General features: G+C 42.9%; 1 protein-coding gene across 3 annotated transcripts in view; it reads right to left on the reverse strand.

Moving 5' to 3' along the window:
- Positions 1 to 25,057, reverse strand: part of ZNF618 (zinc finger protein 618) — a 179,832-nt gene extending 154,775 nt beyond the window's left edge. For all 3 annotated transcript variants that reach the window (XM_035015994.1, XM_035015993.1, XM_035015992.1), the window contains exon 1: positions 24,991 to 25,057. In XM_035015994.1, the coding sequence (XP_034871885.1) occupies positions 24,991 to 25,023 (33 nt within the window). In that variant the 5' untranslated portion in view covers positions 25,024 to 25,057. The remainder of the gene's footprint in view (positions 1 to 24,990) is intronic.
- Positions 25,058 to 25,198: the final 141 nt, after the last annotated feature.

Genomic DNA, 25,198 nt, shown 5'->3' on the forward strand with positions numbered 1-25,198 from the left:
CGAATTAAAGGTGAAATCGGGAAATGCTTTACAAAAATTAGGAAAACTACTGAAAGCAGAATGCATGTAACAGGTCAAGGAGGACCTATTTTTACAGATTAGGAGGACAACCCATAATAAAATGCTAGCAGGCAGGTATATATTTCTGTTAAATAACCTTGCAATAAAATTATAAAGTAAACTAGAAAGAGCCAATGGTAAAACCAAAAGAAACATTATATTATTGGAAGACATTAACAGATTCTCAAATCCTTGAAATAATAAATGGAAAAACAGTATTATTAGGGCCCTATAGGGAGTCTAAAACATGTGATTAATGTCGATGATATATGGAATTGAGAAATATACATATACGTAGCAAACAATAAACCCCAAAGGGGAAATAGCTTATGTTGCAAGCAAATGAAACATTTACACAAACTAATATTTTAAAAAAGGAATCCAAAACTTTCTATGAATCACCAAGAACAAAATTATTGGCAACATTCTCTCACAATAAACTAAAAGCAAATAAATATAAATACTAATGTAAAAAAAGGGAATCAAAGAAATTTAAATTATATTTTTAAATAACCTTTAGACTAAAGAGGACATCCAAACTAAAACTATGGAATATTTAGGAGAGAAAAGAGTTACAACACTTCACAGTAGGCTTATGGGATGTGACCAAAAATGTACTCAGAGGAAAATTCATTGATTAAACACTTTTACTACTAAACAGAGAAAATTAAAGAGCTAAGGATTCAATTTTTTAAAAAAAATCTAAAGAAGGCAGAAGGCTGGATTTAACATAAACATAACAATGTGGAAATGTTTTAAGTAGTCAGAATTGACAAATAACTTCAAAGTGTTAAGAGGTGGATACAAAAATAATAAGGCCTGGACATTAGTATTCAACCAAAAAATAAAGAAAAAAATACAATTACAAGAAAATCAAGACTAGAAAATATAACCAGAGGACATGCTTTTAAGTTCTATTCTATGCAAATTAGGTTCAAATTCTTGATAAGTTTCTAAGAAAATATAAGTGACCAAAACTATTTTCAACAAGAGCAAAAGCCAAAAAAAAGTGAAGAAAGGATTACAGTGGAAAATCATCATCTCCAAAAGCGTAACAAGATAGAGAGTTTTAAAGGCGAGTCCTTTTAAACTTTCAAAAGATAGATAATTCCCATGCAGTATAAATCATTCCTGGCAAGGACTACAAATAAACATCTGGCATGCATGCTTAAACTCTCATTTCCTACACTCGTACAAAACACTAAATTGTTTACACATGACAGGACCTCAGAATCCTTCTCAACACAGCAATCTCCACAGCCACTACCAATAGGTACACATTTTACAATGTATTTATCCACCTTGTTCCAGATCACTTCCCAATTTATAACCCAGTGTACCAGCATAATCCCCATTTTAAAAATGACAAAAAACAGCACACTAAAAATAAAACTGCAGGACAATCTCACTAAGGAATACAGACACAAAACACTGCAAAATGGATCTGAGGTGTATTAAAATAATGAAACACCATGAACAAAATGGGTTCCTTCCAGGATGGTTTAATATTAGGAAATCTATTAATACAATTCATCACATCAACAGATCAAAGTAAGAAAACCATATGGCCATCTGGGTACATAATGAAAAGGTATTTGTTCAAAATTCATCATCCTTTTCCCCCTCTTATTAAATAGTTTTACAGTGGGGGAGGGGATGATTCACAATCCTTTGCAGAAGAAAAATTCAAAGACAGAAAAGTGAAAATCACTCCTAAATCATACCACTCATCTCCACCTTTAAAAAAAAAAAAAAAAAAGGGGCGCCTGGGTGGCTCAGATGGTTAAGAGTCTGCCTTCGGCTCAGGTCATGATCCCAGGGTCCTGGGATCGAGTCCCGCATTGGGCTCCCTGCTCAGTGGGGAGCCTACTTCTCCCTCAGCCTCCCTCTCTCTCTGTCTCTTATGAATAAATACATAAAATCTCTTTAAAAAATAAAAAAAAAAGAACTGAGCAATTCAGAAGATGCTTAGTGATGAAGAATATGTATCAGAAACCAAAATAAAACTTTATACTTAATTAGAAAATGTTAGAATCCTTCCCACTAAAAGAAGAAATAAGACAATACAAGAATACTTGTTATCCCTATTATTAAAACTGCCCAGAAGGCCCACCCGACATACAAGAAAGAAAAAAAAAAGGACAATGGCTATAAAAGAAGAAAGGAAATGAGTATTATCTGCATATATTATCATCTATCTAAAAACCCACAAGAAACCACCGGAATTAAGAAGACAGTAAGCTATCCACTAACAAAATAACCACATAAAAACCAGTAGCTTTTCTATGTACCTGAATTAATTAGGCAAAATACACAATAAGGCAAATTATCCCACTTACAGTCAAAAATATCAAATGCTCAGGAATATATTTTGAAATAAATGTCCAAAACTTATCTGGAAAATTTTACTGTGGGTCATATATGGGAACATGGGAATGAAGAAAGAGACAGACCACCTCGCTGGGCAGAAAAACATAATATTATGAGAATGTCCTTCCTAACTCAATTCAACGCATACATACATTTAATACAATTACCATCACAAAACAATTTTTACCTTTAAAATTGATTCAAAAAAACAAAACAAAACAAAAAAATAAAATAAAATAAAATTGATTCAAGTGTTCATCTGGTAGAATATGTGTGAGACTAACGAAAGTTCTGAAAACAGAATAATGGGGAGAAATGTTTACCAAATATTACAGTATTTTAAAAGCAAAATTTACCAAAACAGGGTGGTACTGGAACTGAAGTTAATACATAGCTGCGTCTGTTGAGTCTGTTTCTGGACTGTAATCTATTAAAATCTATCTGCCTGTATAAGACTATGCCAGGTCCACCTTCATTTAGTTACTGGAGCTTTAAGATATCTTAATATACGCATTTAGAAAATATGGACTCAGTCAGATCCACCCATCTCCTGGTCGCAGGACTGGACAGCCAATCCCTCAATCCTTTATAACCCTTCAGACCACCCAGCCATGGATTAAGTGGGTGGGACCCACAAAGCCATCCAGCTCAGAAGCAGCAAATGGGAGCAGGGTCACCACCACATTGCCTTCCCAGTGGCAGACATCACTAATCAATCTCAGCACCTTTCCCCACTATGGCCTATCCACGGAATCAATAACCAACCATAGCTGGAATTCATAAGGAATCCCCTCCATCATCTCTAAAGTCCAATCCCTTCATTTTACGGGTGAATAAATTTTTATCCTCATGACAATTTTGCAAGGCAGAGCAGAAGTAGCTCATTATCTTATATTCTAACAACAGTGTTTCCATTAGGGAAAATGACACCCCAAACTCAGCCCAGGCCTGATTAAGGGGCAGAACCATCAACAGGAGGCCTCTTGCATCCAGCCCCAGTCCTTCCACGTTCTCTATCCTCCTACACCCCAAACGGACTCAGACATAGGACTAACGAGCCTACACAGTTTCCACATTCTGTGCAAGGGGAAAAAAAAAAAGCATTCAGCTGCAACCGGCCAGTGAACCCTTATATAGGACTTACTATGTGTCAAGCGCAGAGCTAGTGCTTTTACTATTAACCCATTCTGATGCAGAGAGAGGCTGAGTAATTTGCCCAGAGTCATGCAGCCTGCGGGTCTTGCATCCCGGAAGTCTGGCTACCAAGGGGACAACTTTAGCCACTTGGCTGCCCTGCATCTCAGAGCAGCAATCTAATAATGACTGTTTTTCCTGGGGCCATCATGCGCCACAGTGCTCAGACCCACCCTGCACACTCCTGCCAGACCTCGTACTGGGCTTTGGTAAAACTACACTGTAAAGAACATCTTCATATATAAAATATTTTGGTATTTTAAAATCCTCTCCTTTGGATATAATCCCAAAGAGAGATTACTGGTAGTAAGATCTGGGAACTTCTATTGATTTGGAAAATATAGTAAACTCTTTAAAAAGTGGTTTGTTTGGTGTGTTTTTTTTTTTTTTTTTACTCACTTTGTTATTATGAAAGAGGTTCGTGTTCCACGAAGAAAACTTAGTACATGCAAAAGAGAAAAAAAAAAAGACCATAACCCTATGCCTCTCCAAGATCATCTCCACTAATGGTTTTCTTCCCTGGGACTCCTTGGAAACCCGAGACGTCTAGTCACTTGTGGGAAGCCACTCCAAGCCCATCTCCCAGTTCAGTTCGCCCATCCAGGAGCTCCCCAGCTGCCTGCTTCATGCACTCATTATCTTCAATGGGAAGTTACAAAGATCAGTATTCATCCTGAGGATGGGGAAGCCAGGCAGGCAGGACATTTCTGATCTGTTCCTGACCTGCTGGACAGGAGGGGTAAAGGGGCTCTAGGTTCCACCTGCTCAGGACACCTGGGAGGTCCTGGCAGGAGCACCTGGAAGACCCATTGTTGGGTCTTGAAATCAATTTAATGAGTCACAGCCAGCATTTTTTTAACAAAAGAGAGAATTAAAAAGTATCCGAATGAGTTGCAAGTGGTTAAGTGTAAATATCAGTTGCTTGCTTTTGCTGTACTTAGATGAGCCCACGGGCATCAATAAGATGCTGATATAAAATGCATTTCTTCCAGTGGGTCAGTCATGAAAGTATGATTTGCTGCTGCCCAGCAGGGCACAGGCCCTGCAGAGGTCAGTTCTGTCTGGATACCAGGAGGCAGGAGTGAGACCGTATCTGCAAAAGCACTTTACAGAATGAGAACACTGTTCTGACCTGAGGCCAGATTACCAAAGATTGAACTTTCCCTACCTGCTATCTTTCCCCTATAAACCCCCCACCGACCCGCACCCCCTCAGAGACAAGAGTCCTGATTAACTGAACATTCTGGTGGGCCACATAAAGGATAATCACATTTGGGCAGAATTTTATGACTCACCAGCTTTGAAAGAATTAAATTTATAGTAATAAATACACAACGCTAAAAAAATCACCAAAGTTCTCTTTCTTTGATGATGCATATTATTTCATTGGCCCAGAATGCTCTGCTCCCTCCCTTTCCTCCCACAGACCAATCTTCAGACCCTCAAATCCTATCTGTCCTTCAAAGCCACACTCAAATACCACTTCCTCCAGTAAGTTGCCCTGGATTATCTTTACCAGGATTCATCTTTCCCTCCACGAAACACCCTCAGCAACTAGTCTTAGAACACTGAACACTTTCTATAGCACATTATATATGGCTATGAACAGAATCCATATTGATTTATCACCTTGGCACCTATCAAGGGTCGTCACCCATAATAAGGACAAATATTTAAAGGCTAAATAAATTCAAAAGGTATTTAAGATCTTAAAAGAGGAAGGATCATCATCCAAAAATGGTTTACCAGCATAAATGCGGAATAACTAGTTATTAGAGAATTCTGGCTAGTAAAATGAGATTAAAAATAATTTACTGAAAAATTAATACTCGTGTAAGTAAATAACGTAAGAACAGACATGAAACTAACAGAGCTCATCTTGAAGGGGTATGCAATTATAAAGTCTTTTCTTTTGTGCATATATATTCTAGGTTTCCTCATTGAACATGAACCCCACTCATAATAATAAAGTCAGTGAAACTTTTTTTTAGTAAATGTTGCACATTTAGATTGGGTCTAGTTTTTCTCTTATAAAGTTCCACTGTAATGAACAATTTCATAACAGAAAAATAATATATAGAAGTATAGTAATTTCAGGGCACCTGGGTGGCTCAGTCATTAAGCATCTGCCTTCGGCTCAGGTCATGACCTCAGGGTCCTAGGATCGAGCCCCGCATCTGGCTCCCTGCTCAGCGGGAAGCCTACTTCTCCCTCTCCCACTCCCCCTGCTTGTGTTCCCTCTCTCACTGTGTCTCTATCAAATAAATAAATAAAATCTTAAAAAGAAAAAAAAAAAAGAATTTACTAGATTTCTTTTCCAAATCAACAGAGTTTCCCAAAGCCTACTACCAATTATTGGTCCAAAAGGGGCAGGATATACGGAAATATGTCAAACTAATAACTACCCTTGACCTAGTAATCTATCTTCGGGAATATATCCAAAGGAGAGGGCTTTAAAATATCAGAGTATCTTACTTATGAAATTGTTCATTACAGTGGAACTTGATAAGAGAAATACCAGACCCAATCTAAATGTGCAACAATAGAATATGGGTTAAATAAGCCATGTTCACTCTTTTCTGTGAACAGTATGCAGTCTTTAAAAATGACAATTAGGGGGCGCCTGGGTGGCTCAGTTGGGTAAGTGTCTGCCTTCAGCTCAGGTCATGATCCCGGAGTCCTGGGATCGAGTCCCGCATCGGACTCCTTGCTCTGCGGGGAGCCTGCTTCTCCCTCTCCCACTCCCTCTGCTTGTGTTCCCTCTCTCGCTGTGTCTCTCTCTGTCAAATAAATAAAATAAGAAATCTTTTAAAAAAAATGACAATTAGGAAGACAAAGTAAAGATGGGGGAAGGAAAAGGCAGGAGGCAAAACTAATACATTTATGATTCAAATAAATAAAAATATGCTTATAAAATAACTGGACGGAAATACACCGAAATTTTAATAGTGACTGTAAGAGGGCTGGGATTTATTTAACATAGTCTTTTCATTTCCTTATTTTCTGATTTCTCTGTAATATCATTAGGTTACTTTAATTATTTAAAAATTAACTGATTAAGGGGCACCTGGGTGGCTCAGTTGGTTAAGCGACTGCCTTCGGCTCAGGTCATGATCCTGGAGTCCCGGGATCAAGTCCCACATCAGGCTCCCTGCTCAGCAGGGAGTATGCTTCTCCCTCTGCCCCTCCTCCCTCTCATGCTCTCTGTCTCTCATTCTCTCTGTCTCAAATAAATAAATAAAATCTTTAAAAAATAAATAAATAAATAAATAAATAAAAATTAACTGATTAAAACAAATATTAGCATATATCTAACTGCAACCAGGGAGTAATCTGCTCAGGAATATCTGTTTTGAAGAAGCCGTGACGACTGCTTCCCATGCACTTTAGCAAGCATCTATTAGCCCCCCTCTGTGCCAGAGCACGTATGGTCCCCAGGGAGAGAGATCCGGGCATCCGAGAGAGCCAGCGTGTTCTTAAAGGAACTCCACAGACTCAGAAGTCGGACTCAGGCTCCAGTCTCTGCTCCGCCACTTCCCAGACGTGGTGAACGAGAGCACCAATGAGCTACAACCTACAGCAAGTTCTCTCACCTCACTGAACTTCGTTTTCTGCATCTACAGTGGCACTTGGGCCAGTCTGGATAATGGAGAGAGTCAGCCCCATGAAAAAGCCCGCCAGAAAGCAGCCCCAACCTGGTAACACGCATGGCAACGTACATGCTACTTTACAGGTCAGTTCTTAAGATACGATTCTCATGCTCAAGCTTATCTAAAAGTGGCCAAATTAAAACAGTGTTATACATGGGGCGCCTGGGTGGCTCAGTCGGTTGAGCGACTGCCTTCGGCTCAGGTCATGATCCCAGGGTCCTGGGATCAAGTCCTACATCGGGCTCCCTGCTCTGCAGGGAGCCTGCTTCTCCCTCTCCCACTCCCCCTGCTTGTGTTCCCTCTCTTGCTGTGTCTCTCTCTGTCAAATAAATAAATAAAATCTTTAAAAAAAAAACAGTGTTATACCTGTACACCCAGGGAATATCAGAGTCCAGAAAGAGACCCAAGTACATGTAAATTTAATATAAGGTAAAGATGACATTTCAAAACCAGGAGGAAAAGATGAATTATTCAGTTACTGGTGTTAGAGCAAGAAGCTAGCCGTTTGGGGGGGGGGGGGAAGAGCCTGATCTCTATGCCCCTCCTCTAAAGCAAATATATTCCAAATAGATAAACAATGTAAATGTAAGAAAACTAGCTGTATAAAATAATAGAAGAAATAAGGATGAATGTTTTTTAACTTCTTTTTTTTGTTGCCAGGTATTGAACCTTATAAACAATTACGAGCACTCATGTACATCTCCCATGGTACACAAACACAGCTATTTCTTCTGTGTACATTCCTAGAAAACAAACTGATTTGTGAGGTAACATAAATGTTCAACTTTGGTTTTTCTCCCCCCACCTTAGCTATTGTTAAGTGTACAGTTCAGGAGTGCTAAGTATATTCACAGAGCTGTGCAGCAGATCTCTAGAACTTTCTCATCTTGCAAAACTGAAACTCTATACCCATTGAACAACAACTCCCCATTTCCCCCTTCCTCTGGAAACCACGATTCTACTTTCTGTTTCTATGAGTTCCGACTACTTTCGATGTCTCATTTGAGTGGAATCACACAGTATTTGTCTTCTTGTGATTGGCTGATCTCACTTAGCACGGTGTCTTCAAGGTTTAGCCATATTTTATCATGTGATAGGATTTCCTTTTTTAAGGCTGAATAATATTCCATTTTGTGTACAGACCACATTTTGCTTATCCACTCACCCATCAACGAACATATGGGTTACTTCCACCTCTTGACTATTGTAAATACCACTGCAATCAACATGGGTGTATAATTATCTGAGATCCTGCTTTGAATTCTTTTGGATAGATACCCAGAAGCAGGACTGCCAGATCGTATGATAATCCCATTTTTAATTTTTTGAGAAACCACCATACTGTTTTCCATCGCAGCTGCACCAACAGTACACAGGGTTCCAAATTTTCCACACCCAACACTTACTTTGGTTTTTTTTCTTTTTACAGTGACTATCCTAATGGGTGTGAGGTGACAGCTCACTGCGGTTTTAAATTGCATTTCTCAAATGATCAGTGATGTTGAGTATATTTCCATATGCTTGTTGGCCATCTGTATGATCTTCTCTGGGAAAATGTTCAAGTCCTCTGCCCATTTTTTTAAAAATCAGGTTATTCGGTTTTTTGTTGTCAAACTGTAGGGGATTCTTTATATATTCTGGAAACTAACCCTTTCTCAGATACATGACTTGCAAATATTTTCTTCCACTTTGTAGGCTGCCTTTTTGCTATAAATTCTTAATGTGGGCAAGTCTTTTCAACTGTGACACCAAAAAAACTATAGTCAGAATCCAAAACACAAAAATGGAAGCATTTTAAAAGTAAACATTTTAGGGGTGGGTGCCTGGGTGGCTCAGTGTCTGCCTTCGGCTCAGGTCATAATACCAGGGTCCTGGGATCAAGCCCCGCATCAGGCTCTCTGTTCAGCATGGAGCCTGCTTCTCCCTCTCCCTCTGCTGCTCCCCCTGCTTGTACAGGCGTGCGCACGCTCTCGGTCTCTCTCTCTCTGTCAAATTAATTAATTTTTTTAAAAGTAAACATTTTATTCAACCACGTCTAAACTGCACTTAAAAAAAAAAGCCTAAGAAAAGAAATACTTGGAATCTGAATAGCAAAGAGTCAGTATCTCTAAAATCCAAAGAGCTTTACAAAAAAAATTAAGGAAAAGATAAACACCCCAAGAGAAAAATAGGCAAAACACTTGAACAGGCAATTCAGAAGAAATGCAAGTGGCTAATAAAAGTATACCAGGCAATGTTCAACCTCATTAGTTTGCCCATCAAGACCTCAACGATTAAAAACAGTGGCAATACAAGGTGATGGCCATTTGTATTGGATGTATAAGATGAGCACTCCCAATCTCTTCGTAGAAAGGTAAATCGCTATCACCTGCAGGATGCGAGTATTATATGATTTAGCAATCGGCCTCTTAGGGAGTGATGATAAAGAGATGACCACACAAGCAAGAAACCCTGCATGTGAAGAGATTAGAAATAACCAAAATCCAATAGGGCACCGAGTTCAGGGACATACATACAGTAGAAATACAATGTAGTCAATAAAATAATAATGAAGATCTCTATTTACTGATGCAGAAAGATATCCAGGAGTTCAAAAAGAAAAAAGAAAGCAGACGCTGAACAGCATGTAGAATATAATCCCATTTGAATAAAACTGTAATCATATATATTTAAATATGCGGAGAGATAACTTAAATAATGTTGATCAAATGTGAACAGTGGTTGTCTCTAGGTGGTAGGATTTGGGGTCATTTTTTTTTTAAGGAACAATCGTATTTTTTCTGTACTGCTTTAAAGTTCTTGTAATGAATGTATTATTTTTATAATTGGGGGGAAAAGAACATATTTTCACTTGGAAGAAAAATAAAAGCAAGATCTTGTACAGCCATCTCACACTTAAAACAAACCAGAATGGAGTCAGCCGGGGGCCATGTGAACTGCTGAGTCCTGAGTTCGAATTCTGCCTCTGGCACTAATTACCTGAATGACCCTGGGCAAGTTACTTGGCTTCGCTGTGCCCCGTTTCCTCACCTGTAAAACAGACATGATGAAATTCTATGTCATGGAGTTATTTGGGGAATAAAGAAACTAATACTGAGAAAGTTCTCAATAATTATTAGCTTCATTCTCCCCTTTGAGCTCATCAGTGAAAGCACCCTAGCTGTATCTGGCCCATATTAGGTACTCAAAATGTGTCAGGTGATTTGAATGGGGTAGATGGATGGATGAACAGATAGTCATAAGAAGGACACACATCTGAAGGACAGAAAGATTATACGGGTGAATGGGTGGGTGGGTAGAGAAGGATGGAGAGATGAATAGCTAGACAGAGGGACTGATGGGTAGACAGACGGTATGGAAGCTTGTATTTTCCAAAGATGACCACACCAATATACATCCCCCTCCTACACGTTCAATGTGATGTTGCTGCAACTCCATGGAGAGGTGGGGCTTATGTCTCTCCTCTTGAAATGGGGCATATTTCTGTAACTGCCTCAACCCGTAGATTGAGGTAGAAGTTATGCTACATGACTTCTGACACTAAATCATAAAAGGAGACACTGGGTCTGCTTGGCTCTATCTCTGTTGGGACATGTGCCTTGGGAGACTGAAGTTACCATATAGAAGTCAGGCCATGTATGAAGCCTCCATGCTGGAAAGACCCCATGAGATGGATGGATGGATGGATGGATGGATGGACGGACAGATGGACGGATGGATGCCCAAGGAACTCCAAGTGTTCAAGTCTTTCAAACCCTGGCACTAGACATGAGAGTGAAGAAGACTTTAAGATGACCCTGGCCACTGCATGACCACAATCACAGAGAGACCCTAAACCAGACCAACCAACTGAGCTACTCCCAAATTCCTGACCCACAAAACCATGGGAGACAGTAAGTAGTGTTGTGTTAAGCCACTAAGTTTTGAGGTGACTTGTTACACAGCAATAAGTATCTAATAAAGATGGTAAGAGGAGTCTGAGGTTGAATGCATGACCGCTCTATTGGGAGCCCTGGATATCAGTAACATCTTATGCTCAATTTCAAGTCTGGCACACTTCTCTTGTCTGTTCCAACAGCCTCCTGCTTACCTTCCTATTCCATGCCTTTCTCACTTCTGCTGTTTATACTTCCAAACACCAGCCCTCCAAGCTCTGACTTGGATTAACTGCCCTCCTGCCCCTGAACAAACTAAGAGAACATGCTTTCTGAGCAACTAGTCCAAGCCCTGACTGTGTAAGAGGGAAAACTGAGGCTCAAAGAGAGAAAGAAATTACCCCAGACTCCGGCTGAGTTAGAAGCAGGGCTCAGACTAGAGACTATGGTTCCCACCCTGAAGCCCAGAGTTATTTCTCCTCCAACAGCCTGTGGGCTCCAGGTATCCCTGAGTTTGAGTCCCGCCTCCACTGCTTACTGCCAGTGACAGGAGTCCCATCAGGACAGCCAGCATCACCGCAGGCCCTGGCTAGGACGTGCCAGAGCTCTTGGCTCCAAGCATACCTTACATCTGTCTGGGCATAAATTTGCATCCTGAATCCAGGAGGCCCCGGTTCCAAGTATGTCAAATGTAATTAATTACAGCAAACCTTCTGCAACTGTTTTCAAACGCAGTATTAAAGGCACTGTGCTCATGAAACACACAAGCCACTGGCCCGCCGAGGAGCGCAGGGAGCTGGGGAATGGGGGCCTGGGAGGCCCAGATCCAGGCCCCACGGAACGGGGAGGGCAAGTTCCTGAGACACCGGGGTCCAGTTCAGCCCCACAGCAAAGGGGAGGGCATCCGAGGGAGCTGGGTTCAAGTCCTAGCCAATCACCAATGCCACAACTTGGTCAAGTAACCTCCTCAACTGTAAGGGTGAATGGTAAGACTCTGCAGCTCAAAAGGCTATCTGTGGACGCCTGGGTGGCTCAGTTGGTTAAGCGACTGCCTTCGGCTCAGGTCATGATCCTGGAGTCCCGGGATCGAGTCCCGCATCGGGCTCCCTGCTGGGCGGGGAGTCTGCTTCTCCCTCTGACCCTCCCCCCTCTCATGTGCTCTCTGTCTCTCTCATTCTGTCTCAAATAAATAAATAAAATCTTAAAAAATAATAATAAAATAATAAAAAATTTTAAAAAAGGCTATCTGTGAGCCTCGTCTCTGGCAATCATCTGAATGTGAAGCCAACTACCCTTACCAGCTGTGTAGCCTTTCACCCCTGATTCTCAACCCCCTCATATTAAAAATAAATAAATAAATACCCTTACTCTCCAGGGTGACTGTATTAACTGAGATAATAGATGTTAAATGGTAAGTCCAGCACCTGGCATATAAGAAGCACTTGGCAAATGTGCAATGATTACTGTACTTCAAGGCAGAAAAATTCTATTTTGTAAAGATCAAGTGAGATAAGTAAGAATGCTCAACTTCAGCCTTTCGATAGAAACAGATCCTGAGCAAAACAAGTTTGTAAGGTGGAATTTCCAACACGTGGCTCAAACTCCTTTCAAAACACTAACAGCAAGAGAACTAGGCTACAGAGTTTGAGACCTGTGTTCAAGTCTAGCCCTCCCTGCCCACCCCCTACGCCGCACACCCCCCTGACCCCACTGGGGCTAGCTGAGCCCACCCAGACCAGGCTGGAGATCAGGGGAGCTAGATGACCTCCCCACCCTACCAGCTCTGTCCTCTGCAGCAGTGTGCCCTCTGGGTCTTCCAGAAGCTTTACTTCCCAAATCTGTACATAGAGCAAACATGACTTAGCACTCAAGAGAATGGCCTGTGGCCACTCAGGACCCTAAATCCATAGCCCCTAATGTGACCCAGGTTTCTATGCCCAAACCAGCCCTGAACTACACTCTGATTCATAAACCCTGGTTAAACCCCAAAGACTAAATAGACTGGAATTTTTTGGCAAGCGGAGAGATTGCCGGGGGTAATCTTTTAGATTTGTTTTTGCTTGTCTTGTTAGATTTACTTTCTTCCAAAGTGTTTAATTAGTGTTTAGGGGAATGAATAAGCAAAGTGGAAAATAGTTTAATTTTTTCTTCCTAAATTACCAATCTCTTTCTCTCTCTCATAAATTCCCTCCATTTAACCACATCAGCCTTCTTCTCAATCCCAAGCTCTGAATCTTGAATTCTTCACTAGTGATCTGATGAAGCAAGCTGCTGTGTGACCCTGGGAAAGCCACGCTCCCTCTCTGGGGGGAGTGGATCTTTAGACCAGCATTGTCCAACAGAAATATAATAAAAGCCATATAGGTAATTTCAAATTTTCTAGTAGCCACATTGTTCTAAAAAAAAAAAAAAGCGAAATTAATTTTAATAATTATTTTGTGTTTTTTTGTTGTTATTGTTTTTTTAAAGATTTTCTTTATTTATTTGAGAGAGAGAGAATGAGAGAGAGCACATGAGAGAGGGGAGGGCCAGAGGGAGAAGCAGACTCCCTGCCGAGCAGGAAGCCCGATGCGGGACTCGATCCGGGGACTCCAGGATCATGACCTGAGCCGAAGGCAGTCGCTTAACCAACTGAGCCACCCAGGCGCCCCAATAATTATTTTGTTTAACCCAATATATAAAAGGCTATGATTTTAACTTGTAATGAGTATTTTTTTTTTTTATTATTATTACTGAAATCCTTTACAATCTTTTTTTCCTACGAAGCCTTCAAAGTCCGGTGTGGATTTTACATTTCCAGCGAGCCATACTTCAACTGCTCGAAAGCCACGGCCAGTGGTTACCAATACACACTGAACAGCACAGGCATCTCTACAGACCTTCTAGCTCTAGACTGCCCAGATCCAAAAAGATGACTAGCCTTACAACAAATTCCAATTCCTGCCCCAGGGGCCTCCTTCCAGGCCAGCTTCAGTTTTCTTTCAGATCAGTTTCACCTTCTGCTTTTCCAGCATACAGCACAAGAAACGCGCACATAAACACACTTAAATTCTTAGTTATTTTTCCCAGTTGATGAAATTTAAAAAAACAAAATCTCCAGCATCCAAAAATGTATCTATTCTCTCTGGGTATTCTAAGTGCCCTGGCTATGTCCACTTAGCTCACAAAACTCTGAGCCCAAAATAAAGCAAAACGCAAACTCTCTGCAAAATTTCACCTGATAAAAATTCCCATCCTTAATTCACTACAAAAATGTTGGGGCTGGTGGGAATTTGTCCAGTGGAGGCTCAAACCTGAGTGACAGAATGGCTAGCCCCTGGGGCATGCTGTCTCAGACAATAACATATCCAGCGAGCTAGCCAAAACAGCTCTGACTGAACGCTAGCAAACCACCAGCCAGGGGCTTGCCCAGGGACACTCCCAGGCCTCCTCCACTTTGCAGGACTCATTTCCACCCATGGGGGTTTCCTCCCCCACCCCTGGGTCCCCCAGTTCCCCCAGGACTAGGGCTGGCCCCAGGGAATCAAAGATTCCATCCCTGACACAGAGCTCACTTCAGTAGGAAGCGGGTTTTCCCAGGTTTTCTATAGCTGGCCGGGGCGCCAAGTATCACCTGACTCCATTTATTCTCTTTAGCTTATATAGGAAGCCTCCTTCTGCTGTGTCAGCCAAATTATTTTTATCATTTTTCTGTGGACTCAATACCATCCTCACCTCGGCCTCCCTCCTTTCCTTTTTAAGAAAAGAAAGGAGTTGTCACCAACATGTTTCTCCAGCTCTTCGCTGTTTATGAAGCACTTTTGAATCCATTAACTCACATGATGCTTGCAGGAAGCCCGTCAGGGATATACGAGTGGACTGTTCTCCCACTTATTGGATAAACAAACAGAGGCTCAGCGCCCAGCAGGTCACATATGTGATTGAAACGTGGGAACTGACTGGACAGGGAAAGTACAGACCCACCCAAGGCCTACAAACCCCAAACCCTTTAAACCTTCGGCTGGCATATAAAATGAAACAAGCAAAGGGACCAACTCACCTCGTGGGCACCCATCTGTGACTTCGAGTTTACATAATCTCCCAACAGGGCACTTACAATTAGTGACCAGTGCTAGTTAGAAAAATCCATGTGTAAAAAAATAACACCTATGTAGGGCTTCCGGTCTAAAAAGCATTTTCAAAATAAATGAATGAATGAATAAATAAGGGTGCCTGGGTGGCTCAGTCGGTGAAGCGTCTGCCTTCGGCTCAGGTCATGGTCCCAGGGTCCTGGGATCGAGTCCCGCATCGGGCTCCCTGCTCAGCGGGGAGTCTGCTTCTCCCTCTGCCTCTCACCCAGCTCTCTCTCATGCTCTCTGTCTCAAATAAATAAAGTATTTAAAAAAAAATAAAATAAATGAATAAGCATTTTCAAATACATCCCCTCATTTGATTCTTATGAAGGACAATTTCCAAGCCATTTCCCAGATGCAGAAACTGGGATTCTGGGGGCTGAGAAACTCATCTGTGGTATTCAAAGCGTGCAAACAGCAAATGTGTCGCAAACCCAGGTTATGGCCCAGGAACCGAGGGCCTGCCTTGCCCCTCAGCCATGTCATCTATACTACATGAGTGAGTGAGGGACACTGCCCAACCCAGTGGCCCAGGCACCAGCAACTCCCCCTTTGAAATCTGATCACTCTGGGATCAGGCAAAGAAGCAGGTCACCCAGCCCTGCTTTGATGACAACCCCAAGGGTATCTAATTATAACAGGGAGGGAAGGGAGGAGCCAGAATCCTCTCACTATTTCTCAAGACCAAATTAACTTTAATTTCTTTTGACACAGCGTATGTGCAAGTAATAGGAAAAGCATTGGTTGAGGAGTTAGGAAATATGAGACTTCAAGTTCCACCTCGGCCTAGTCACTGAGGTTTTGGGCAAGAACTGCATCTCTTCGCGCGCACGTGCGTGCGTGCGTGTGTGTGTGTGTGTGTGTGTGTAACTAGATCAGGAATGACAAACCGGCTTCATGTCGATTAGCAATGTCTGCCACAGGCTCGAAAATAAGGGGCAGCAGTATGTATATATTACTTATTTACCAGCCCTGGACTAGACGTTGTACAAATAACATGTTGCAAGTGAAAAGCACCCTGCCCTTTACAAAGCTTTCTTCTCACTCTCCCTCACAACTTTTTACAAGAACCCAGTCCTGAGGGTATCATCCATCCCTCTCATCCCCATCATCCCCACTTTACACATAAGGAAATCAAAGTGCAGGGAAATCAAGAACTCCGGCAGAGATCAATAAAGCAGCGGAGCAGAGAGGGAAGCCAAGCCTTATCCCTTCAACTTCGACCTGTTTGTTCTACCCTGGAAATGTCAAACTGGTATTCCACCATGGACAGGACACTAAACCTCCCCTCCCCCACGGGCTTCTTACACCTTTCAGAGAAGGGGCACAGCAAAGTTATGAAACCCACCCAAAGACATGGAAGGAAAGGGGTACTAATTCAAAGTTCCAGATGCTTCTCCCCAAGGCCAAGTCCTGTCCTCACTGCACGAGTGGAGAAGCCACGCCCAGAGCTAAGTGAGGTAAACAAGAGCAGAACTGGAAGTCCCTCATGTCACATCCCACCCCACCAGGAACATGACACCCTACCTCAATTCCAAGATGCCTTCAACTGTTAAACACACCATGGGTTCTGTAACAGCTTTTGGTGGAGAAGAAAATAAGAGGGAATGTACTAACAGGAAACATCTATTGTAAGACACATCCTAATTTCAGAAATATGAATATGGGGCGCCTGGGTGGCTCAGTTGGTTAAGCGACTGCCTTCGGCTCAGGTCATGATCCTGGAGTCCCGGGATCGGGTCCCACATCGGGCTCCCTGCTCGGCGGGGAGTCTGCTTCTCCCTCTGACCCTCCTCCCTCTCATGCTCTCTGTCTCTCATTCTCTCTCTCTCAAATAAATAAATAAAATCTTTAAAAAAAAAAAAAAAGAAATATGAATATGTTGGAACATGACCATCGAGGAAATACGGCCTCCCTCAGACTGGGATCCTGTGCTCACTTGCTGGGCTGGGCCCGAAGTGTGAAAAGTGACAGTGTTTTATAAAGCTTACAGAAAAAAAAATTAAGCAAATAAACAGAATGTTCTCAATTTTCTCCTATAGATTTTCCATGAATCTTTGGCATAATGCAAACCACAATCCGACCAAAGATGGGGTCTGATTGAACATGGAATCACACATTTAGCTGCTACGTTAAGGTGTTGCAGGTGTTCTGCAGAAAGCCCCCCGATGCCCCGTTCCTGGGCCCATGACCAAGACAACCAGCTCCCAAAGCAAACACAGTACCTAGTACCTCAAGGTTTTCCCCATTTCCACCTCCTTAGAAATGCTGAGACCATTCGCTATACCTGCCAATTAGCCATCTGGATGATGACCCTACCTGGCCCCTCATCCATTTTAAAGAAATTGTTTATACAAGAGGAGTGAGTGAAGGGGGTGGGAAACTCCTTTTAAAACTCCCCAAGATGTGTAAAATTCAAAGGAGTGTTATCCCCATTCAGGGAGTCCCCTCTGATTGATTACTCCAGCTCTAAAAAAAAAAGGTGCTTAGGGCTCCCTAGTAAAACAGTGCTTCTGACCAAATGGCCAAACCCAAATTGGTCACCGACTCTTCACTAGACTCAAATCTGACTGATCTGAGCTATTCCCAAAAATCAAATTAAGTCATCAAATATTTATTGAGCTGCTGCTCTGTGCCAGACCCTAAAATGAATAACCCATGCTCTCTGCCCTCAAGGAACTCACAAGCTGGCTGGAGAGAGAGAAATGCAAACAAGCAACTCTCATCTGTGGGCCCACAGTATCTGGGAAGTACTGCAGGGGGGGCACAGATGAAGTCCACCTGGGCCGGTGTGGGGGGCTGCACAGAACAGGGCATGCACGGGGTCTTGAGGGGGCTGTTCTGGCTCCTCCAAGCAGAGATGAATAAGGGGAAGGGCCCTAAAGACAGGAGGCCCAGGGGGAACAGAAGCTCGAAGGTACACAGTTCGCCCAGGATTAAGATTTATCCCTTTTAAAGACTGTGCCACAGGCTTTGCAACAAATCCAGAAATATTCAGAGGAGCTAGAGCATCCCTGGAATGAAAGCATTAGGAACACTTTGACAAGATGCGTAAGGTCCAGGAGACGTCTCATCCTGGTCTGTTTTTAGAGCAACAACCAAAAAAGTGGACAGTTTCTGTTGTTACCTAACTTCATCTTATTAAAGATAAGCCCCCAGGTTTCCAGAACTATCAAAACTGTGGTCACTGCGACTTGATATCCCCCAACAGAGACTCGCCAGCCACTGGGTCAAGAGGTAACTAACATGTGATGACCGCCTTCTAAGAACCATCTTCCAAGGACTGGCTGGGTCTTTTCCCACGTGCTGCTTCATTTAATCGTAAATCAACCCATCAGGGTCAGGATGATTACCCCCCTTTTTCCCAATACAGAGGCTGTACCTCCAAAACCAGGAGTGTCTCTCCCAAAGTAACACAAAGCTAACCATGCCATGGGGTAGGATTCCAAACTCTGGTCTGCTTGACCTCAAATCCCGCTTTCCATTTCACCAACTGGGCAGAGGTCAGAAATTGTCTATGTTTCCAAGGGCGCCTGGGTGGCTCAGCCGTTAAGCGTCTGCCTTCAGCTCAGGTCATGATCCCAGGGTCCTGGGATCAAGCCCCACATCGGGCTCCCTGCTCCGCGGGAAGCCTGCTTCTCCTTCCCGCTCCCCCTGCTTGTGTTCCCTCTCACGCTCTCTGTCAAATAAATAAAATCTTAAAAAAAAAAAGAAAAAGAAAAAAAAAAAGAAATTGTCTATGCTTCCGACCTAAGGCCCTGAGGCCCATCCAGGGGGGATTCTTGGGTGGTCCCATGGTCAGTTCAGACACGGATCCCACTGACAGACCATCTCTCCCCGCAACGTCCTCCTTCCTCTCAGATCCCAATGCTGGTCCTTCCCACCTGCTGTCTTCCGACATCTTCATCCTTCTTTAGGCCATACTTTACTTAAAACCCACCCCCTGCACCTGTACTTCTCAACTTCAAGGGCACGCATGCCGAGACACATCATCCTGGGGTTTCTAGCCATCATCTGTCATGTTTAACTGAAGTGCTCTGGCCTGATCCTGGCAGAAGACTGCTCTGGGACAAATACAAGATGTGGACCACTTCAGCCAGAAGAGGCTAAACAGTAGAACTCTTCACTACAGGCTGCACCACCACAGAGCATCTAGGACTCAGGAAGGAAGGCCCACCAACAAAACCAAGAGCTCTGAGGGGCGCCTGGGTGGCTCAGTTGGTTAAGCGACTGCCTTCGGCTCAGGTCATGATCCTGGGGTCCCGGGATCGAGTCCCGCATTGGGCTCCCTGCTCGGCGGGGACTCTGCTTCTCCCTCTGACCCTCCCGACCCTCCCCCCTCTCATGCTCTCTCTCTGTCTCTCTCTCTCAAATAAATAAATTTAAAAAAAATCTTTAAAAAAAAAAAAACCAAGAGCTTTGAAAGATGTGTCACTAACCTCCCGAGTCCCGAGGCCACCCCGTAACAACTAGATGGAACACTGGTCTCGCCCTGTGCTGTCCAAGACAGAAGCCACAAGCCACATGTGGCTACTGAGCACGTGAAATGTGGCTGGTCAGAAAAGACTTAATAGCTCCCAAAGAAAGACTACAAAATATCATGCTAACAATTCTTTATATGAATGAGATACTGAAAGGATGGTATGCTGTGGATATACTGGGTTAAATAATCATATTATTAAAATTAAATCCACCTGTTTCTTTTTACTTTCTTTAGGTGTCACCAGAAAGCTTAACATTGTGTGTATGGCTCACATGTGTGACTCAAATTTCTATTTCCATGGGACAGTGCCGGTCTGAAACACGTAACAGATGAGGAGACAGAGCAACTCGGGAGTTTTTAGGAAGCGCATACATCAAAATATAGACACAGAGTCCAATTAAAATTTAAATACAGCACAAACACAAAGGCTCTAACTCCAGAAAAACTCCTACGGCAATTTGAAGTAAAAGTGAGGAAGAAAAAGTAAGTGTGGCTGCTCACTCTCCCACCAAGACGGGTATTCCAGGTTCCTTAAAAAATCTCCTTTCCGGCAAGAGAAGGCGGCAGAGATGCTGCCTTCCCTCTAGCACCTGTCGTTCCAGGCTTCTCCAAAGCCAACAAGCTGGGGTGTGTGCCCAACCGCCAGGCAGCTGAGACTTCTTCCCAGTGGCCCGAAAGGCAGGCTCAGCCAGGGGAAAAAAACCATGTGGCACAGGACACCTACTCCACAGGGTTCACGTCAAAGTCAACTGGGATAACAAGTGAGAAAAGAAAAGTCGAACTGGGAAAGTGCAGGGTATCTGCAGCACATCAAGGTGGTCATCAGTCCACTACCTTGCCAACTCCTTTAACGGTAGGAATTACATTTATCGTGCACACGGATCGGCACACGGAAATAAAACAGAAGTTTCGTGAGACAACACTTACCTTCCATACTGTGCTATGCCTCTGCCCTTTGGTGTCCTTTTATGTTCCATTCCGTTCTTTTTTTACGCTGACCATGAGCCACGAAATTGATTTTACAGTGGGTCACGATCCGCGACCTAGCCCTGGGTATGGCCAATAAGAGGTGCAGTCCTTGCTCTGTGATGCACACGGCACCCCTCTCTCTCTCCAGAACCCAGGCATCCAGATGGGACCTCAGAATCCTTCTCAACGCAGTGCTCCAGGCAGCTACAGCCAATCACTTGAAGTCAGAATCAGGGATGAAACCTATCTATTATTATCCTTGTTCTGATCCAAAGCTCTCAAAAACTGAGGCTCAGAAGGAAAAAGTGATTTGTCCAAGGTCATACAGCAAGACCTTGGGTGAACTAGGGCTCCTGTGGACCCACAAGGCCACTTCACTTTACATCACCAGGGAGGAGACACTACTGACCCCAAACATTAACAAGAGCATGGAAAAAATTTAAATTTTCACCACGACCACGGAAAGTCAGCATATACATCCATTAAAACACGGCAGGGGAAGTTCTTATCACCCCACCAAGGAGAAGACATGAGGATTCTGAGGTCAGAGGTAGCAGTATGCCAAGAGCAGAGTCAAAAGTTGGGGGGGGAGGGGGAGGAGACACTGTATGTGACAATGGAGGAGTTTTTAAACTCTGTTTCTCAAATGAAACAAACCACTGGCTGTTTATTTTCTAGAACCAGGGAGAGGTCAGCCTTATGCTGACCAGCCATCTTTGTTGCTTTTCTTCTGCAAAAGCAAGAGCCCTTGTTCAAGTTCACCTCTGTGCAGGGCTGAAAGTATAAGCAAACCCTTTTTCCTAGTTTGGTCCAAAGTCAAGCTGTAAAGCAGGCCCTTGAAATTTCAAACCTTATTAGAAAAAAAAAAAAAAATCTCCTTAGGCAGAAAAGCAAAACATTAAGTAATAAGAGTCTCTACTGTAAAACAGTATAAATGATCTTTCACCAAAATAACTCAGCCCATCATCAAATTACCACCCCTCGAGTCCAATTCGCCAGATTTTTTTGCCCAATATTATAAGACAGTTTGGTGAACAGACATAGGTTAATAAAAATGAGCTCATATATCCATTTCTGGTCACACTTCCATCTAAAATAGGTGAGAGAGGCCAAGGCCTAGGTCAGATCTCAGTCCTGGGAGACGCCAATAGAAACAAAAGAGAACTGACCCCGCCCCCAACAGTACCATCACGCACCTCTATTTCCTTTACAACAAACATGATCAGGATAACCAATTTTTTTTTTTTTTATAAAAGGAAAAAACAAGTCTACAAAACAGAAATGATTTTCAATTCCTCACGGGGGTCCCCTTGAAACCAGACAACACAACAAAATTTCACAGAATGGAATTGAAGGAATCTGAGTTGTGTGTCAGGAGACCCAGGACACACAAAGGGACGTGCTGCAATATTTGTCATTCCTTGCACCAGAAATAACCTGTGATCTACAACCCTGACTTTTTCTCAGATGCCCAGTAGGGGGGCCCACCTACCCCTCCCCAACCCAGGGCAGAGCTCCCCTCCATCACTTGCTAAACTCAGTCCTACTGTCTCATGAGGCCTCCAGAGCCCTTGGAAATTACAAATTCTTTGACCGTCCTAGGCATCGGCCTAAATAATTCAACAGAAAAAAAAATTTTTTTTTTTCAATTATGCTACTTAAAAAAAAAAAAAAACTCATTCCAAATATGTCAGAATATGGCCGGTCAGCCCTGAAGGATGTCGTTACTAAAAAAATAAAATCTCCCAAATGCAATGGTGATGATGGGAAATGTCGAACCTCTGCCACCATCAAATATATTTCACAGATTTCGCATCCCCTCAAATTTGAATCCCCACAAAATGAGGTGGGAATCCACGAACTGGGGCCACCATTTTTGCCAAGACCAGCTGGTAGCCAGCGAAAGGGACACAGGGTTTCCCGTCCTAGCCCTGTGTGACCCACCATAACCCCCACGCAAGGTTCCACCAAGATCCCACCCTGCCAATGCTAACAATATTCCCCCCTCCTCTGAACAGAAAAATTAAAACTTTTTTTTTTTTTTTTGGTTCAAAATCTCCAGCAAGTTCAACCAGATACTAATTCATCACAAATAACCCTTCAACTTTGGGTGGCTACCTTATTTTCATCTGCTAAATTTCAATTCAGTCAATATTTGTCCTCTAAAAAAAAATTTTTGTTTTCACCTTCATTTGATTTCATATTAAGGCCAAAAAACTACATCAAATCCTGTTTGCATTTGTGCTTTTATGTTCCAAAGGCAAGTACCTTTGGGGCTGGCTTTTGTGTCTATTTTCATTTTCTCTTCCTTTTAAAAAAATTAAATTTTGATGCTAGAATCAGCCAAATTGGTGTTTTACCCCATTTTTTCAGCAAACTTAAGTGTTCCACTAGAGAAGATGGGTAAGAATCAAAATTTTCATCTCCTCTCTGTCCTCCCTTCTTTTATCTTTCCTTCTTAAGTCAGTAAAATTTGTGTTTTTTTTTTAATCACAGACCCCCCCAAAATGATCAAAGCGAATGGATTTTCTTTTCCCCTTTCAAAGTAATCAAATTTGTGAAAAATACCAAATGCTAATGAACTATCAACCCCACATCACAATCAAAAAGGCCTAAAACCAATCTGGATTTCTTAAAAAATAATAAATTTTTCAAATTGGAAGAGTAAGCAAGCACAGAGAACGGAAAATTCTCTCCTACCAAGGATTCTTCAACCCTTGTCTTTATCAACTGATTCAGTTGCATGTCATAAAAAATGAGCTTCTGTGAATCCACTGTTAGTTTTTTCATAATAATGTTAATTATGCATATCTTATTTTAATGGCGGTCTCTCCTACAAATCTGTGGGCTACTCAATTTGTATAATGTAATGAATTTACATTTTTTCACTGAATATTGCTCAAAAAAGGTTCCTGACATTTTCTAGATAAAACAACAACAAAAAAAGAAATGCCTAGACCTTTCAGGAAACAAAATCAGAAAATAGTCTTAATTATCCCATCAAAACAAAAAACAAAAAAACAAAAAAAACAACACAAAACCCAACAAATGCAGGAAAAAAACACAGGATTTCACTCTAACTTTTCCAGTTTCTGTTTTTCTTTAGAACCTTGGGATTTAAATGCAGTAAAATGTAAATGCAAAATTGGAAAAAAAAAAAAAACTACAATTTTTGGGTGTGTCCAAAGCCAACATTTTAGGATCTATTTTCTCTTTTAAATCCTTCCCTCTTGAAAACAGAAAAACTTTAAATATTGCCAAATGGCAAAATTAGTCTTTTCTGCCCACTGGGCTAAACAAGTTCCAAATTACAATGAAGTACAATTTCTAATGGCTTCATAAAGCCAATTCTCCCAGTTTTCTCTAAACTCAACAATTTCCCTCCTTTCCTCATTCCAATTAGTTTTTTTGTCAAACTAAAATGAGTTAGGAAGCCAAATTGACTTCGGTTTTAGGAGGCTTTCTGCTTTCTCCCCCTCAAAAACTGAATTCATTCAAATTCCAGCTTAATTTTCATTTACATATTATCTGGATTTGGCTTCAGAAATAAAAATTGTCTCCATGCTCCCAGAAAGATCAAAGTGAAAATTTTCACCCCAAAAAAGAAAAAAAAAGAATCCTTTCCCCTTCCACTGCCTTATAGTGCAAACTTTTGAAAAAATAAGAAATAAAAAATATTTCTTTTCAATTTTAATTTCTTTTTTTATTTACAAAATAGTATCCTCTAGGTGGCGTCGTTTTAATGGGAAAAAACTACCGTTTGAAGAAAAATTAGAAAAAAAAATTGAGAAAGGGAAATATGGCCTAAAAAAAAAAAAGATTGTTGCAAAGATGGGGGGCCAGAGGGGAAAGACCTCCCGGGGGGTCATCAGGGACCCCCGAGCGCAGAGGGGGTCAGGAAGAAATTGCAAATTTGGGGGGGAGGGGGGGAGAGCTGGAAGGGGTTGCATTTTTGCAAAATGTGAATTGTCCAAACTGAAATGGCTGCTCTGTTCTCTCGCCGCTTTGTTTTCTGGGCTCCGGTCCGAGCCCGGGGCTGGAGGGGGCGCTGGGTGGGGGCCCGAAGAGACCCCCGCGTCACCCCCAGCCTCCTCACGCCCCGCGGCGCCCGGGGGGGCTCCCCAGACCCCGACCCCCCGGTTTGCGCCCACAAAAAGCCCGCAAACGTGCCCAGGCACTTTGCATTTTGCAAATCTTGCAATGAAGTGGCGCAGCGCCCCGGGCCCCGGCCCCCCGGGGTCCCCCGCGCGGTGCATGCCCCCGGCCCCCCGTCGTACCTGCGGAGCCGCCGCGCCGCCCGGCTGGTTCATGGGTCCGTGCGGGAGGAGGCGGCCCCGGCGCGTCCTGCTCCTCCCGGGCCGGGCTGCTGGTGCGCGCACAATGCCGCCGCCGCCGCTGCTGCCGCCGCCGCCGCCGCCGCCGCTCCCTCCTCCGCCCGCCCCGCTCAGGCCGGGGGGGCGGGGGCGCGCGGGGGGGGGCGCCCGG

This window comes from Mirounga leonina, unplaced genomic scaffold (assembly GCF_011800145.1).
Source record: "Mirounga leonina isolate KUSES-001 unplaced genomic scaffold, KU_Mleo_1.0 Mir_170, whole genome shotgun sequence".
Lineage (NCBI taxonomy): Eukaryota > Metazoa > Chordata > Mammalia > Carnivora > Phocidae > Mirounga > Mirounga leonina.